The 17,876-nt window shown below is 35.2% G+C and overlaps 1 protein-coding gene across 4 annotated transcripts in view; it reads right to left on the bottom strand.

Moving 5' to 3' along the window:
* ANK2 (ankyrin 2) overlaps positions 1 to 10,762 on the bottom strand; it is a 249,644-nt gene extending 238,882 nt beyond the window's left edge. For all 4 annotated transcript variants that reach the window (XM_063108814.1, XM_063108813.1, XM_063108815.1 and 1 more), the window contains exon 1: positions 10,398 to 10,762. In XM_063108814.1, the coding sequence (XP_062964884.1) occupies positions 10,398 to 10,532 (135 nt within the window). In that variant the 5' untranslated portion in view covers positions 10,533 to 10,762. The remainder of the gene's footprint in view (positions 1 to 10,397) is intronic.
* Positions 10,763 to 17,876: the final 7,114 nt, after the last annotated feature.

Raw genomic sequence — 17,876 nt, 5'->3', positions numbered from 1 at the left:
GTACTTCCCATTTTCTTCTAGATTTTAAAAAAAGTGTTTTTTTGTTTTTTTGTTTTATTTAACTCTTTTATTTTCCTGAAATTCATTTTGGTGGGGGCATGAGTAACAATTTTGTTTGAAATTTTCCAAGTGGGCAATTTTTTTCGGATGTTGAAAATTTTACAAACCCCTCTTAACTTTCTCTAATGTCTCATTTTTTACATTTCTCTTTCCTTAAAAAGCCAACATAATGCAATGGGCTTAGAAATACTTTTCTAATCCTAGTTCTGTCATTTATCATGAGCTGTGCGACATGGAACAAATTACTGAACTCAAATAAGCCTAAGTTTACTTGTGTATAGAATGTATGAGATTGTATGGATTACATTAGGTAATATATGTAAGTACTTGAGAACAGCATAAATGGGATAGTAGGCATCCAATAAGGTTATATTTTAATACTTGACTCACAAAGCTATTATCAGGAGTAAATGAAATTTATATTCTGTAAATGGTATGCACAGCACTATTACAGAATCTGGCAGATTTATTATTAATAATTAATATGGAATTCCTCCACACACACAGATACATTCCTACATTTCCTTTATTTCTTTTCTTTATTTTTTATTTCTCACTTATTTTCTACCTCTAGGTCATCTTGTGACATGGGTCAGAAAGTGGCCTAGCATCAATAACTTTGCTGACAATGTGCATGGGTCACATTTAAAATAGAAATGGCAGTTAGCACACCCATCTGGATCACTGTTTAGTTCTTTAAAGAATTAATTGGTGGGTATGTTCAAAGCAATGCCAAAGAAAAGACCAACTCTTCAATCTGTATCTGTATAACAAAAATAAATAAATAAATAAATAGAAAGAAAGAACATGCAGACTTATGGACTTCATTATTTCCTTTCTTGAAAGAAACTAATTTAATACTTAACATTACAGATTTTTTGAACGCATATATAATTTTAAAAATATATGGGGTATTGAATATTTGATGCTTCTTATTAACTGACATACTAAGAACATTTAAAGAAGCCACAAGAATGTTCTTAATCATCTCTCGTGTGCTACATGACTTTTCAGGCAGAAGTGTGGCATTCAGCCATGATATTGTATTGGACTTCAATTCCAAAGCAGGATCAGATCATTCAGAACCTTGCTGTTCAAGCAGGCTGCTCAACAGTGGAATGAAATTCTGACTTTTTAGATTTGGAGACACATTTTCATAACAATATCTTATAGTACCTCAGTGCCCAGATTTTTTATGGGAGTTGACAAGGTTAAATGCTGAATAGAAGGACTCTCTATAGGTATACAGTAACTACTGGTTTTTGGAAGTGGAACTTAAATTTATCCTAAGTGCTATGGTTTAAAACTCCATTTCTTACAGTGCAAGCACTTTCTTACTTTTAAGATGATACACAGGAACCTCAGGAGGACCCCGTTTGCTGGCAGAGCATGCTCCATTGCCATGTGTCCCCTGTGGTCTTCACTTCTTTAATTGCCACTAAGTAGAGTTTTGAAAGTAAGTTAAATTGACCTGAATTAGAAGATGCTTAATACAATGTGATGGTTTTTTGTTTTGTTTTGTTTTTTTTACTTTTATGCCCTCACGTGCTAACCTTACATATTCTGCCCTGTCTCTTCAGTGAAGTCAGCCTCTCACAACATAAAGCAGTGGTTATCAGACTTTAGTGCACCTAAGGGTTACTTAGAGATTTTCTTAATCATGATAAATAAATATTCTCCCACCCCTAATTCTAACTCAGGAAGTCTGGAGTGGGGCTCAACAATCGACATCATTTTAAAACACCCCAGGTGATTCTTCTGATGTGGTGGCTCATAGAACACATGTTGGGAGGTGCTGACACAAAGGATTGACTAGACCTTTCATTCTATGTATTTATTATTCCGCCCCAAATATGCCTTATCCCTATGCCTATCATCAATCATATAGTCCACCAAAATGTATGATGTAAGAATGAATAAGAAGCTGAATACCATAAGCCATTTTTAAAAGAAATAATTATGTGTTATAGGTGTATGGACAAGTTTGTGAGATATATATCTTAATAAGAGAAAATTGCTGAGTATCTTTTATTCCTGAAAAATGTCCTTCTCCTTTCGCAACTCTAGGAAAAAATCTATACATAACAACCAGTAGTTTTCAAAAAGAAAACGGTTTCACAAATTTTCCTAGGTACTTCTCTCTTACTACATGTCATAGCAGATGTTTTCTAATTTCCTTCAGAGAGCCAACAATCTACAAAGTTATGATACTAAAGTAGCAAATTTAAAGAGACTTCAATTCTAGTTTTAAGACATTATTTCTGTCTTGTGAGAGATCCAATTTCTTGTATATTTCCTTGATAAAGTGAGAATGCTTTGTTAGACAACTTATCAATCTTAGAGACTTAATTTTAAGTACTTGATGTGTTTATTTAATAAAGAGAGATGTTATGTTAGAAATAGAAATTGCTATAGTATCAAGTAGAATCTATGATTTACTTCAAAGCCCCCTTTCATAACTCATTGATGACTGAGATAGGTAAAGAAGACAAAAAAATTTTAAATAAACTATATATCAACAACATTCATAATTCAGTTTCAATTCACATTCATAAAACAGTTTAAACTTACTTTCTCTACTACTAAACACCTAAATTTCACATAACTTTTAGATACAATTTGTTAGTTAAAAAAAAAATCCATCAAAATATTATACTTCAGATAGCCTCTGTAATATTTTCATTTCTTGTAAACAAATATTAAAGAAAGATACAAAAAAGTTTTGCTATAGTCACATAAGCCCATACGAATGTGATGGGAATGGTCTAACACCTAAATTTTTTTTTTTTTTTGTCTTTTTTTTGTGACCGGTAAGGGGATCGCAACCCTTGGCTTGGTGTTGTCCGCACCGCACTCAGCCAGTGAGCGCACCGGCCATCCCTATACAAGATCCGAACCCGCGGCGGGAGCGCCGCTGAGCTCCCGAGTGCGCCACGGGGCCGGCCCAAACACCTAAAATTTTGATGTGATATAATATGCCCAAATTTCAGAGAGAAACCCTTAAATGAAAATGAAGGAATCAGAAAACAAGTGGACATTTCTTGTGGCACAATAAACTTTGATTAAAAGGGCATTAAATCCAAAAGCTACTGCACGGCAGATGTCTGTGGGAAGGAAGCAAAATTTGGCTGAAAAGAAAGTTCTCTTCACGGAGAATTCTCAGCTCCATTGTCATATGTGTGACCTTGAAAAAGCCACTGTATATATAGTGAAACTATTCTCATTAAATATAGCCTAAGAAATATTACTTAAAAATTATTACATTGTTCAAATAAATATAAATATTTGGTCTGGATGTACCTCATTGGAATAAAAATATAATAAGAAATATATTAGATATTGATTGTTTACATTACAATTGTTCCTCTCATCAAAATGTAATCCTTCACCAAATCTCTTCAAAATGCAACTATTGCATTTTATGTACAATTTGATATAGGGAATGAATAACAATTCAAGAAATTATCTATTACTTTCTATCCTAAATATGTTTTATACAGTTAATATTTTACACCAGTAATGTGTGCAATTACAGTAAGGGTACATTCTTTTTTTGAGCTGAAGGTTATAATTAACACATATTAGTCATCAAGTTCCTTAAAAATTTTCAGAAATTTTTTTTGTACATCCATCACCTTTTCAATTTTCACAGTCTCTGGTTTCATGTAGGGGCATGTCACCTGCAACTGGAAAATGTCCACAACTAGATTTGCTACCCTGGATGATTTCCAAGTCATTAATTCATTTATCTTTTCCACAAATATTTACTGAGCCCTTATTAGGTGGTAGGCACTTCAAAAAGAATGGAATTTATGATGTGCAAATCTCAACCCAATTGATTTTCCTAATTCTAGTGTCACTACTGACACCAAGACTGAGTGTGTAATCTTCCCATAATGCTTCAAGATTTGACTTTTCTGCAAACGTCTGAGACTGAGTTGTCATTCTGAGGTACTCCACAATGCCCTGTGCTTTCTTACCACACTGTAACATGATACTGGGACTCCTGCCTTGTCCATTCCTGGATTATGCTCTCTCAAGCCAAGGTTGCATGTCTATTCATCTTGGTAAGCCCAGTGCCTGGCTCAATAAATGCTTACTGAAGGCATAAGTGTGCTTTCTTCCTAATAGGAACCCAGACTGTAGTTTGTTTCCAAGATCTACTTCAGGCTCTGCTTTCTCTATTAGCAGGAGGGATTTTCAAAATATGTAACAACTAGTTCAGCTCAGGCGCCAACCAGTCACAATGGATGCTAGCTGTAACACTACAGGGAGGTGGTCCTGGAAGCCCCTTTCTAGTCCAGGCATTATCCCTTTGTCTGTCTATTTGGGAGATGAGAGTGGGCCAGGGAATCCTGAGGATGATGTCTAGCTAGCCACAGAAGGGGTGGGTTCACAGCAGCATCTATTAAATTTAATTTAATTAGCCTGTCTAGAAGCATTTCAAACTGTAAACAACTGGTACACAACTGTTCTGCTCCATATCAGCTGAATATTGCCCCTGTCCACAAGGCATTCCCAGCGTACTTGGGCCTGCTTGGGTCCTGCCCTTCTTGGGCATCCTGTAAGGACTCATTTCTGCACTCATGTTGCCATTTAACCATCTACTACCTTCCTTGGTTAATTGATTACATGTGGATAAGTTCTGTTTCCAAAGCTAGCTTGTCAGTTCCTAGAGAGCAAAAGCTATGTCTTATCTTCCTTCAATCTTTATGTTTAAATAAATCATCCAAAAGTTACATAACCATCCTCTATCATTTCGTATTTCTGAAAATTTCCTTATCCTTTATAGATCAGCTACAGAAGATAATGCTCACTATACCATTTAAAACCTCTTATTTCTATCCTCTTAGAGTTCAAAACTGAAGAAAAGCTAATCTTTCCTGACATACTGATATGCTTGGTTGATAAGGAATCATCTCTCTCTCTCTCTCTCTCTCACACACACACACACACACACACACACACACACACACACACACACACACACACACACACACACACACACCACTCCGTCTTAGTAAATGGCACTATCTTGTAATCAGTCACTTAAGCCAAAACCCCATCCTTTTCTTTTATAACTCCTCAAAATTCCTTCAATAAAAACAATAATACATCCTGAATCTTATCACTTCTCACCTCCATTGTAAACACCCTAATTCAACCCTCCGTCATTGGTCATCTCAGGGATTTCTGACACCAGTTAAATTGGTCTCCCTTCTTCCTTCCTTGCTTCACTCACAATCCATGCTCCACCAAGGAAGAGGGAAGGAGAGAGAGAGACACACAGAGAAAGATCTTTTCAAAGCATAGTGGAGGTCCTACCATTTCTCATACTAGAACCCTATAGAAGCTTCCCACTTTACTTTGAAGAAAATCCAAATTCCTTTACCAAGACCCACTACATTTAGAAAGAAACCAAACTGCTGCCAAGGTAGGCCCATTCCTATCTCTCATATCTCCTTGCCATCTATTCTTTTCTTGGTTGACAAGGCTTTAGTCACACTGACTGTCTTTCTGTGCCTTGATCATGCCCAGCACATTTCTATCTCAGCCAGGTAACATGCTTCCTCATCCCCCAATATATTTAAAGATTGTTTCCTTTACCACAGGAACTCTGTCTTGCCATCATTATACAAGTCGCGGCAGCATTTAAAACAATACCTGGCTCAATAAAATATTTGCTGATTGACTTACTTTTGAGTCAGCTAGCAGAAAAGTACCGAATTGTCTTCATAATAACACCAGGACTCACTGTTCATTGTCTAAAGTAATAAGAAAATGTCTGGAATAATGAAAAAACTGATATAAAGAACCCAAAATTCTACACTACAATAGGAGAAAAAATTGTTACATGAAGCAAGAAAATAAAAAGCTCAGCGTAGACTGGTAAAAAGGATGTGATAATTCGAAAGTCGGCTAGGATAGATAGCTTAAGTAATGTCTGGGAAAAAGCATCACTTTTATGGTTTTGCTCTTGGGGCAAAGCAAATTAATTTGATATGATAAAGAAACTACAACAAAAAATACATGATATCAATGCAAGAAAAATACGGAATGCACTTAGAGCAATATGCAAATTTATAAATGATGCCATAACAAAAATACAAGCCAAAAGAAGAAAATGAAATGAAGATATATTTCTGATGCTGTTCTAGATTGCACTTTACCAAAGCATGGTCAAGAATGCCTCTCTCTGGAACCGACTTGGCCCATGTGAGGAGGCCTTGCTGACTCACGTGACAGACAGGGCTACCCTAGGATCCAGGGCAAAGTCTGTAAGGAATCTCTACAAGCTGCTTCTTTCACAAGTGAACTTGGAATATACATACTAGTCATCTGCATAAACGAAAATGGAAAGGAATCTGAAACTTAATGCAGTTTTTTCCACTGTGATTAATATAAGAATTTAAAAGCATTACCAAGACTTATTCTGAATAAAAATTTTAAAACAGCCAGATTTTTTTCTTGACCCTCTCCTGTCCTCCACGCTTCCTCTTTTGGAGCTGTCACGCCAATTGTGATAACAGCAGGTCTTTGAGTCCTTTAAGGTATAATGTAAGAGGCATCCACACTTCAGAGGAAAACCCTGACATAAGCCTGTGAGTCTTACAGTTTCATTAGAAAGGAAGATATTTTTCAGTGGATCTGGAATAAGGTCTTTGGGGGTAGGAGTTCTCTACTGCCCTTGAGGGTTTGAGTGAGGGAGGGACGGGTATGAGGATACAGTACACACAATGGATGGACCAGAGTCCAGGCCAGCCCAGTTATCTGGAAGTGGGGATGGGAGTATCTGCCAGGAGTTTTGCCTACTCTTTTTTCTCCATGCAAATACCTCCCTGCTACTAGAGTCCTCATTGCACTGGCAAAGAAAGAAACATAAATTGTAACCAAATTTTATAATGTATGTCCAAATTGCTTTTCAAATAATTAGAACAATTTACAGCACGCCCAGGAATGTTTATCTGTCTTAACACAATCTTCCAAGATTAAAGATTATCATATTTTATATCTTTATTAACATCTAAAACAGTAACTTGTTTTAATTTATATCTTTACAAACTAGAAAAAGTGTGACTGAAATTACTATTTAGTAATATAGTGATTGAAATATTTAGCAATTGAAAATTTAATATAGAAAAAAATTAGTAATTATTGGAATATAGCTAGGCCCAATTGTTTACCTATCACCTATGGCTATTTTTGCTCTACAACAGTCAAGAGGAACTGCAGAGATCACATGGTCCACAAAGTCTATAACATTCACACTCTGGACCTTTGCAGAAAGAGTTTGATAAATTCTGCTCTGGAACATAAACATTAATTTGAATATACAATATACAAATAATATACTATTCCTCCTATTACAGAGTTTAAAAATGTTTATGGCATACTAGTTCATCTGTTTTACTATAAATTTTTAAAATTTACTTTAAAACTTAAAATTTATCATACTGTCAAAATAATAAAGTTTCATTTTATATAATTATTTTGTATAATTTCTGTGCTTAGTTATATAACATATCTGGAAATTATTCTTGTTTAATATGCTTCATCTTTCTGAAAGCCTATATGTGAAATTTCAAATGTGGATATATACAATAATATTGTTCAATGGAAAATTTTTTTTCTGCTTATTTCCAACACAATTCCTGATTGATTTCTTCCTCACTGCTACACTTAGCTTATAAAGTCAGAATATTTAAAACTTAAATACAACTTATAGAGAAGAATGAAGTATCAATTTACATAAAATCCAGTAGTAGTTTTAGTATCTTAAATTTATGTTTTTCATTAGTTTATCTCTGATTATAAACAAAACTGAAAAAATTATGCTTGCTTCAACCAGACTTTTAAAGTTCTTTTAAAAGCATTGCTTTGGTAGTGTGCATACAAAAATATTAACAACAACACAACAAACTCCATAATACATTTCTAAGTTTATTTCCAGAAAAAAAAAAAAAAAAGCCCAAATCTATTTCTGTTTTTCTCCTCAAAAAAAAAAAAGTATGTTATAATTAAAAATTCTGAAGCTCTTAACAATTATTTATCATTAATTGTGACAAGTATAAAAGCTGGAGTGTGAGAAATTAAGCCATATATTTATCTAGATGACTTAAGAAGTGAGTGACTCCAGTTTTACAGTACTCATTTAAAAGTAAAGAAAGATGATAGATTTCTTAAGTTTGGAAAAGTTAAGCTATTATAGAACCACATATTGTGCTTAAGTCATCCTTGCTATTAAGTTAAACATTAACTTTTCTTTTGTTTCATGGCCAAAAGTGGAGAAACGGGCAGAATATCGCTTCATAAGGTAGACAACAAATCCATTTCCACCTCTACCATTTCTTTTCTATGTCACAACAATCATTACATGCTCCAGTCTGTAAAATCTTTAGCAAAAGAGTGTATTCGGTGATCAACAGGCAATATGTATGTTAACTAATTCAGAGAAACCAGATTGAATATTTAAAAATTTTTTAAAAAATCAACTCATTTTTTTCAGGACCAATATCTATATTAATGAGGATAGAAGAATTTTAACAAGACAATGATGTTACTGTTGAATATTTGTGTTTAAAAGTTTTAAAATAGTTTTCTGAACTCTGAAGCTTTGAATGAATTTCTCATTCCAGCCTTTGGGCCTCAAAATCGTATTGACACTTGCTTATCTTTACTGAAGAGAACCTATGAACTCATCAGGATATCACAACTGTTTTCTACACATATAAAGCATACTTTTATATTTAATTCTTAAAGCACCTCTCCCTACTTTTCATGTGCTACATTTTTCTTAACGATTTTTTAAAAGATGAAAAAATGGAGTATACTTGTGTAACAAAAATATTGAAGGAAATATTAACTAACATTTAAAAAAATGTTCTAAATTCTGAATTGAAAAAAAAAAATCATGAACATAGAAACTACTTTTTAGCCATGGTAATTAATTCTGAGAGAATATATTTATATACCGTAACAAAGCAAGCATGTAGAGTTACTATTAGTTCACCTCTTTTACCCCCTCAGTTCAGAAGGCTGTGTTAGAGGTGATGGTTCAGAGAAATCCGTAGTGGTTCTCCTGGTAGATGTGGGCAATTTAAACCATAATCCAAAAGGAGAAAGTGACTGCTCCTGGTTACAAGCCCGCTTGTGAGTCTGTTAAGCCAGGAGATCACCAGGTGATCTCCCTTAACCCTCGGGGACTGACTGCCTCTCTCCCATCCTTTTTCTTTTTTCTTTTGACTGTGGTGACTTTCCTGAAGTTCTGTCTTCTTTGTCACTACAGTGCTTTCAGTTCGCTTCTGCTAACTGCAAACATCTGTTCTGCATGTTGTTTTTATTGACAAGTTCTTAGTTTTGGTTTCAGTTTCATTACGGTCTGACAGAAGTTCAATGCTAAGAAGTAATGAAATTCATCCGGGTCAGAGTAAAAGCCAAAGAGAGTCGGGACCACCTCAGATCCCTCAGAGACTGTGTTCTCACTCTGGGAAATATCAGGCAAAGACACACCAAGTACACACGCCTCTGCTTCTCTTACTCACAAATCCTACGTATCTTAGTTTCATGGTCTCAGTCTGAAATAAATAACTTGCAGTAAGGTCAAATTCCTGGATCTGACAGATCAAATATAAACTTTATCCTCTAGCAAATATGAAAATCAAAATATTTCAGAAGAGATTCCTGCCTCCCTGCACCCCCCCCCCAAGGACAATAAGCCTTTGTACCCATTTTAAGGAAGACCCTGTAGAGTATTAAAATTTGAAAATCAATTTAAGTATTTGATCAACTTTTAATTTTAAGCCTTTTCACAAACTATTATCATCATAATTAGAATAGTAAAGGCCTTTTTCACTGAAGTTAATTAAATATTAGAAGTAAAATGCCTTCATAGGCTGGAGCTGGGATTCTAAGTTAACATATGCTTAAAAAATGTTCTGTGATCTGGTAAAAAATGAACTATACATGAATATATAAGTAGGCAAAAGAATTCGATAGCCTGAATATAAGTGACTCTCTGCAATATTGCTGAAAGTCACTCTATAATAATATCTTTGTTCAGCTTTGGACAAAATTTCAAATTAAAAGACAGCGTCATTGCTCATCTCCCAAATGTCAATTCACAGTTAAAGACAACTGAGAAGAAACAAACAGGTGGCATTGCATAGCATTAAGAGGAAACGACAGCATGCCACTGCATCAGACACAGTCAGGTGGTCTGATCACATTGGTTTTATTCTGTCAACTTCCTTCCAGGAAGTTTAGAGCTTTGACCAATGAGGTCCTCTGTTGATTCTTATGCCACCATCCTCCCTTCTTATCTGTGGCCTAAAACTTACCCGCACCCCAAGTTCTTTGATGTCCTCGCTGTTATAGCCATAGTAGTCTGGGGTTTTATCCAGTTCCTGCATATTTCCTTGTGCCCTTATGCTCTTATCCGCATGGCAAGAGGAGCACAGAGCTGCATTTCCCATCTCAGTTCTACAGCTCTGCTGTCAGTGGGCCCGTCCTTGCCCTCTGCACGTTGTCCAGGGCTCCCAGGGGTACACTAATGTGGACAATTCATCAAGATGATCCTTGGCTCTTCTGCTCAGTTCCCCTAAACGCCCCTCACCAGTTCTCTCCATCTGCTGGCTGACTTGCTGGTGTCAGAGAGAACTCAAACCCCCAGCAACTGCAGGCTGCATCCAGTGACCATTTCCAGTTCAGGCTCTGCCAGGCTATTTTTACACCTACCAGGCCAGCTATGCATGTCAATGGAGTGAGGGGGGTGAGGCCCACACAGAGCAGGGGAGGGGGCGGTGTTGTTTTGCTTTTCACCATGCAAGCAGCCTGCAGCACACATGGACTTAAGTTCCTGCTGTGTAAAATGTCTCTACACATGAAAACTTTTGCATAACTCAATGAATACCTTTGAATACTTTGATTTTCCTGCACCTCTACCCATGCAAAATATGAAATCTGGTAATGACCCAACTTTATCACTTTATCAGCATACAAGATAAGAATTATTTTTGTAATTACTTAAGTGTAATTAAGTGGCATCCACTTGGCTTACATACATTATCATTTACAGAAAACAATTAGCCATCCTTTTTGCATTCGATATTCATTGGGAATATATCAATCAAAATGGCTCATTTGACACTGGTATGAAAGTTTCAGTGTTTATAAATTATGAACAGTTTGTCATTATTCATGATTGTGCCACATAAAAGCAAACATTTTGATGAACTTATAAGCATATTTAATTTTTAATATTTTGAACATGTTCTCCCCAACTTTACAAAAAAAAAAAGTCAAGATGGTTTTAAATACCATAAAACTTTTGAAATCATATTACAAACTTATGAAAGAAATTGTTTCCCACTGAGATGAACACAGCAAATATACAGTAGATTTATGAAGCCAATTATGATTTAAAAAAATCAAGGCTTTGCTATAGACTATTATGGATTAAACTTTATTTGCACATTAGGGTTTCCTCTAAAACTATATATATACATACATATATATATAATTTGAATATTAGTCCTACCCTTCCTCGTTTGTTATTTGTGTTGTATGCATATATATCTTCTCTTTCAAATAGTTTTAAACTACTCAATGCAGGGTCCAGACTTGGATTTTTGTTTTATCCATCCACATGTTATATATTATAAATTAAATACTTAAGAAATAAGGTGGAAGCAATAATTTGGGAAAAAAATGGATATGGAAAATATTTAGAAATTAACCACATCACATTTAATAGTCTAGAATTCATCGTTTCAATTTGTCATTATTTTTTAAAAATTAAAAATATAATTCCTGAAATACCATTCTTAGATTTGAGTTTGTAAAGCCGTACAAACTCAAATCTGAGAACAGCATTTTTAGATGGTTGCTTTCCACAGAGCCCCATGCTGCTTTTTCACCAATCCGATTTTGAATAACTCTATGTTCCGGAGTTTATGAGCCTAGAGGGTGTGACTTACTATACTCTGCGTCCACATTCCACTTTCTGAGAGGTTTCACCAGTATTCAGTGAAATAATTTTTACTTCTCAGCTATAGATGAAGGCATCTTTTTAAATCTTTTTTTTTTTTTAATTACTGACTGAACCAACATAACAACAATGGGAGGATAGATATTTCTCCATTCATGTTAAAAAGAATTATAATCTAGACATTTTAAATGTTAAAACTGTAAGTGAAAGTATTCATAAAGAAAATCTCAAGATCAGTAACAAGATTAGACTGTTGGCTGAGATATACCAGGCAAAGTCTTCCGTGTTGCCTGAATAATTTTATACAGAGTAAACTGATTCATTGTAGTATGGTAATTTCTCATCAAATGTTCCACATACTGGAACCATGGACTGAAGGAATTAAGTTAGCTATGATGTTTAATGATGTGTTTACAAAATCTTCTAGAGGATGTGGTTTTAACTTGCCTGTTTTCTCCAAGGTTTTGAGAGCCTGGAGAGGGTCTCTAGTCCACACAGTCTTACAATGGGTATTTCTTCTTAGATGTATAAGCTATTTTATTCAGAACATAAACCAAAATTTTTCTAGCTGTTGAAAGAGGTGCACTCCCTCACCCACATTTGGATTAGTTTACTATTTTTACAACATGAAAATTCGGCATTCAACAGAATCTCTAATATAGAATTATGCAACTTAAAAAACTGGAGGCAGATCCTAAAAAAATGTCTGTAGCTTCCCCGCTTCGTTCTGGAGCCAAGATCTGAAACCCAGTACGTACACATGTAAAAGGAATACTGAGCAGCTTCAGTTTAGGCAGCTGGCATTAGGCGCTGGGTGAATAATGTTGCTGTGCCCTAACAGCATGAATTGGTCCCTGGCACTTTTCTGTCTCATTAATACATTACCCATTCTGCCTCCATGCCTTTGATTTCGCTTCTCCTTCACCTAAGTATACATCGGCCCTCCTCACCAGTCCATGTTCATTGTCTCTTTCAAAGCTCATCTTAAAATTCACCGTCCTTTGAAAGTCTTCATTATTTCTATGTTAGTTCCTTAATTTGTTCTAATATCTTCTTGAATAAGGTTGGTACCACTATCAGCTCTTACTCTGTTTACATGATGTGCCTGGTCTCTCTCACTGACCTCCTCATAAACCCAAATACGCACACTAGTATTATTATTTTTGCACACTAGTATTAATTCTTTTCTGAAATAAATGAATAAAAGGCAGCCACGGATAGAAGCACAATTCATAATCATCGATATTTAACTGGACCACATTGATCTAAACTTCTCTTTTTACACATTAACTGTAGCAGATTTAATCATTTTAAACATCTTTAAACATGACCAATCTCTGATTTCATTTCCAGTTTTGCAATAAACACTGCTTCTAGTCTTTGAAAAAAATATTAACACCAACTAGGGTGAATTTTCCTAGAAAAGAAATTATAGTGCTTTGTTAAGAAAGAAAAAAACACTGAAAATATGTACCAAAAAAATAACATACTAACAACTCTCAAAAGATATTTTTTCTAAATAACAAGCCATTAGTCTTTTACCCCTCTCTCTTGTCTTCATCTCAGGGAAATCTTCTCAATCTTTCTCCAACAGAGAAACTTTCTGATTGTTGAATATAATATACATACTCCTATCATTACAGCTGCCCAAAATGTACCATGTGGTGATCCGTAAACCCACTGCTGAAGCTTAATGCCCAAACAAGAATAGGCCAAGGGAAGAAAAATACAAACTACTGGTTCTCCTGTGATGGCTGAAATGTTCTATTTTCTGACTGGACAGATTTAAAGGATCAATCCAGAAGATATCGTTTCTGTGAAAACAGAATTTCTATGAACAGCTTCTTATTTGTGGTCACTCCAAATTTTGTCAATGATTCCAGACTTCCTAATCAAAAACAAAGGTGTGAGGAGCCCACAGAAGAGGGCATTACTTCAGAAGCTGAAACACTTCTAGGTATGTCTCCTAGTGGTTAACTAAGAGTGGTGGCAGACAGGTTTGTCTGAAAGCTTGGGTGATGTGACAACCCATATAAATAACATTTTGTCAAGTAGAAGGTGAGGTTAGCAAATACTGCATAGCACCCGTGCCTTAATAATATGCCCATAGATGGCTGGGATCTCTGTGGACATCTGACAAGGGATATGGTTTCTGCCAGGGCAGAACAATGTCACCACTGTTCCTCTAAAATGCTTCAAAGTCATTAGGACAAATTACTCAGAAAGCAAATATTTGCATATTTGACCACACTTACAACAGGATACTTGAACTTGATACGTGACTTAGAAAGTGAAATTCAAAGCCCCCATAATGTGACATATTTGCAATATCTTCTTAAATTCCTGGGGAACTTTTACTGCTATTATTTCATCTGTATTGCTGTGTTTCAAATTCATCATAAGAGAAAAGCAATTAAGGACTGAAAACAAAGGCTGGTTTTCAGCTGTAATCTGAAAGTCGCTGCTGAAGTGCCTATAATGGAAAATGTGAAAACCATCCACTGCTGTTTTAAATTTACCCTTTTAAAAAAAATATAGTGATTACAGAATCATCAGGAAACTAACATCTCGGAGAAGAAATAACTGTCTGAGTTGTATACTTTAACATAAAGAGTTAGATCACAGATTCTGAGGTGGAGTTTTGAAAAGCCCTCTCAGCTAGGAGTCACTAATCCCAGGTTTTGGTTCTACCATTAACTCACCTGAGTGGACTTGTGTAACTTGTGTAATCTGGGCTTCAATTTTCTCTTTTTTAAAATATGGAGTTAGACTAGGATGACTGCTAGATCCCTTCCAGCTCTGAAGTTTTTTGCTTCTATGACACTGAACTTGTTAACATTTGAACATACACCTAATACAAGGTGGTAGTTGCAGCTGACCATCTGTTTAGTCCATTCACATGAAAAAAAAAAAAAGGGTAAGAATTACTTGGTATCTTGCATCATAGTCTCTGTCTATGGACTGGCTTTGTTCAGTAGAGTTTCACTGGTAGACTCACGAGGAAGTTGAAAGGGACATTGTGAAGTATGACAAACTCTTCGTTCGTATGCAGGAGCTCTTTTTAAAGGTGAGGACACTTTCACTCTTGCTCTACCTTTCCTGAATATTAGCCTCACCGATGAACATTTTAGAAACCACACCCTGCCACAGCTTTCGACATCTCACAATAGTAAAATAACTTTCACCTGGAAATAGTCTCACTCTCCAAAACTGACTTTGCAGGACAGCTTTACAGGACTTTGTAAGAAAATTCTCTGCAAATCAACCGCATAAGCTAGGCTAAGCTAGGAGAGGTTTTATGCTCCTTCAAGTACTTTGATTAATTTGTTCTTAAATGGCAAGCACTATCATATTAACATACTGAAAAAAAATATTTTGCCACAAGTTTTTAAATTGGCAAATCAGAAAGTTTCACTCAGAATCATGGAATTTAATTTTTTTGCTCTCCTCCAAGTTGCAAGGGTTATTCAAGAATATCTATCACAAAAATGAAAAAAACAATGTAGAGTCTCTGTCAATACAAACTATCGTGCAAAAATCCTGTTCTAACATGATATTTAGTTAACACTTTGTATTTTGCAGATCATCATTAATATGTAAGATTTATGTTCCCTTTGCTGAATTTAGAAATCTGCTTGGATTACAATCCACTGCCCCTATCCTTTTTTTTTTTTTTTTTTTTTTTTAACCATGGTAGCCATAATTCAAGGTTGATTGTTTCAGTCAAATATGTTTATCTGATTAAACTAATATTTAGTTATTCCCATTGCATGCGAAATTCCCAATACACATATAATCATGTGAAATTAAGGACAAGTTCTTCTGACTTTGTGAATTATTGACCTGTGGAAATAAAATTGGAATATTCTGTGCAATAACCCAGGCAGTGTGCTATTTTCTTCCATGTTTGGGTACATTCAATATCATTTATTTGGCTAAAAGTTACACACATAATGATTTTTACCAATTGAATCTGTTATATAATTGATCAATCAGGAAAACTGTTGCATAATTTATGGATCTACACTAGATTCACTATATTAACTTGTGGCATAACCTTTCTAATTGAGGTCAGTATAAATGACTTTTACTGTTTATGCTTTATACAAATTAATCAAAATGAATATCATCGAGCTGTTCATGTGCCCACAAACATCAATTAACCAATTTAATTTTACATTCCTCCCAGCTATTATTTTCATTCCAGACTACTGCCTCTTGACTTCTGATATATAAAGGACAACATTCCTTAATAAACAGTGCTAACAACTTGCGAAATTTTCTGAAGCTACGCCACACAATGCCCAACACAAAGTGGGCACTCAATATATGTCGTCGACTGACCTTAAAGAGACTACGAGGCAAGAACTGTAGGGTTTCCAAGGCAAGCTTAAAGGGCCAATTGACTAATTCTATGTTCTGTCACATTGAACTGGATTTCGAAATACAACATGAATGAAACAACTTAGCCACTGTGCACTCCTACTTTTTCAGAAGAAAAATACGTGTGTACATAATACTCAGAAAAAGGTTAACTACTAAAGCAGGGGCTCCCCACAAGCTTTATTCAAAGAGAAGGTCAAGCAATTAAAATAAAAAAGCAAGAAGGGAGCCCATTAAATTTGGCTTTAATAGTTATTTTTTGAAACCTAAGCCAGTGTTCACTGACATTTCTCGTAAGTTCTCATCTGTGATGCAGGGAGACAGCTGATCGAGGTAATCTGAAAAGTACACAGTTAAGGTGATTTCAAAGTGAACAGTGAAGAGCAAAACTGTTGATCAGTTAACGGGGAAAGTCTGGTACCCAATGGCACAACATTCTTAGCAGAGGTAACTATTTGTGAGAGGATGAGGAGAAAGCTGGCCAGCTGTACTTTATGTGTTGCATGTCATGGTTGTCTAGACCCATCTATCAGAGAGGCCTGTCACATGCCACAGTAGTTACACACAGTGCTTGAGCTTGACAAGGTAAGCAAGAGGACTGTACTAATGAAAATTTATAATCAACCTCCCCAAATAATGTCTTACTATTAAGCATACGGGAAACCCCTTCATTAAGCTTAAATAAGTTGTCCGTGACTAAAACTAGCAAATAAAAATCCATTTATCCTTTCCATATTTCTCAATTCTCACTTCACTTGAGTATTTGGGCAATGTTTTCCTTGAAGGTTCATTGGCATTAGGCTACATACATTTTCAGGCTCAGTTGTACATCACCCTAGAGGTTCTAGAGAAATAACAACTTTTCATAAGCTGTTTGGGCTATGACACAAAATGTGGGGGGTTAAATATTTTTATACATTTGTCATTACCAAAAGATTGCTTCAACTATAGAACTGAGCCCTATTCTATGTAATCGTATACTCAAATATTTTAATCTACTGGTCACATGGTATTTTAAATAATAATTCCCCAACAAAATACACACAAACAACATTTGAAATTATGCAGGGGACACAGACATCTAAAATACTCTGCCAGGTAGCATCCAGGTAGGTATTGGTCAATCAAGAACAAATTCAAGTTCAAAGTAAACATCTAATGCTGGTTCATACTGGAACCAATATGAGCATTTATCTTAGAATTAATAAATAAACCTGATTTATTATGAGAATGGTAACTGATTTCCTGTACTATGTTAAAATATTGAATCAAGTAGCCAGCTGTGTTGCACTTACCTCAGTGAGAGATTGTAAAATATGTTATTTTTTTTAAACAGTATGTTGAATGTGTATTTAATCAAGAACAATTGGACTACAAGCAGGGAATGACAGACTAAATTGAATTTATTTCAAAGACTGTGAAAACTTACAGTGTCAGAAAGAATCTG

This window comes from Cynocephalus volans, chromosome 9 (genome assembly GCF_027409185.1).
Source record: "Cynocephalus volans isolate mCynVol1 chromosome 9, mCynVol1.pri, whole genome shotgun sequence".
Classification (NCBI taxonomy): domain Eukaryota; kingdom Metazoa; phylum Chordata; class Mammalia; order Dermoptera; family Cynocephalidae; genus Cynocephalus; species Cynocephalus volans.
The sequence above is the reverse complement of the archived record's forward strand: the minus strand, read 5'-3'. Positions and strand labels throughout refer to the sequence as shown.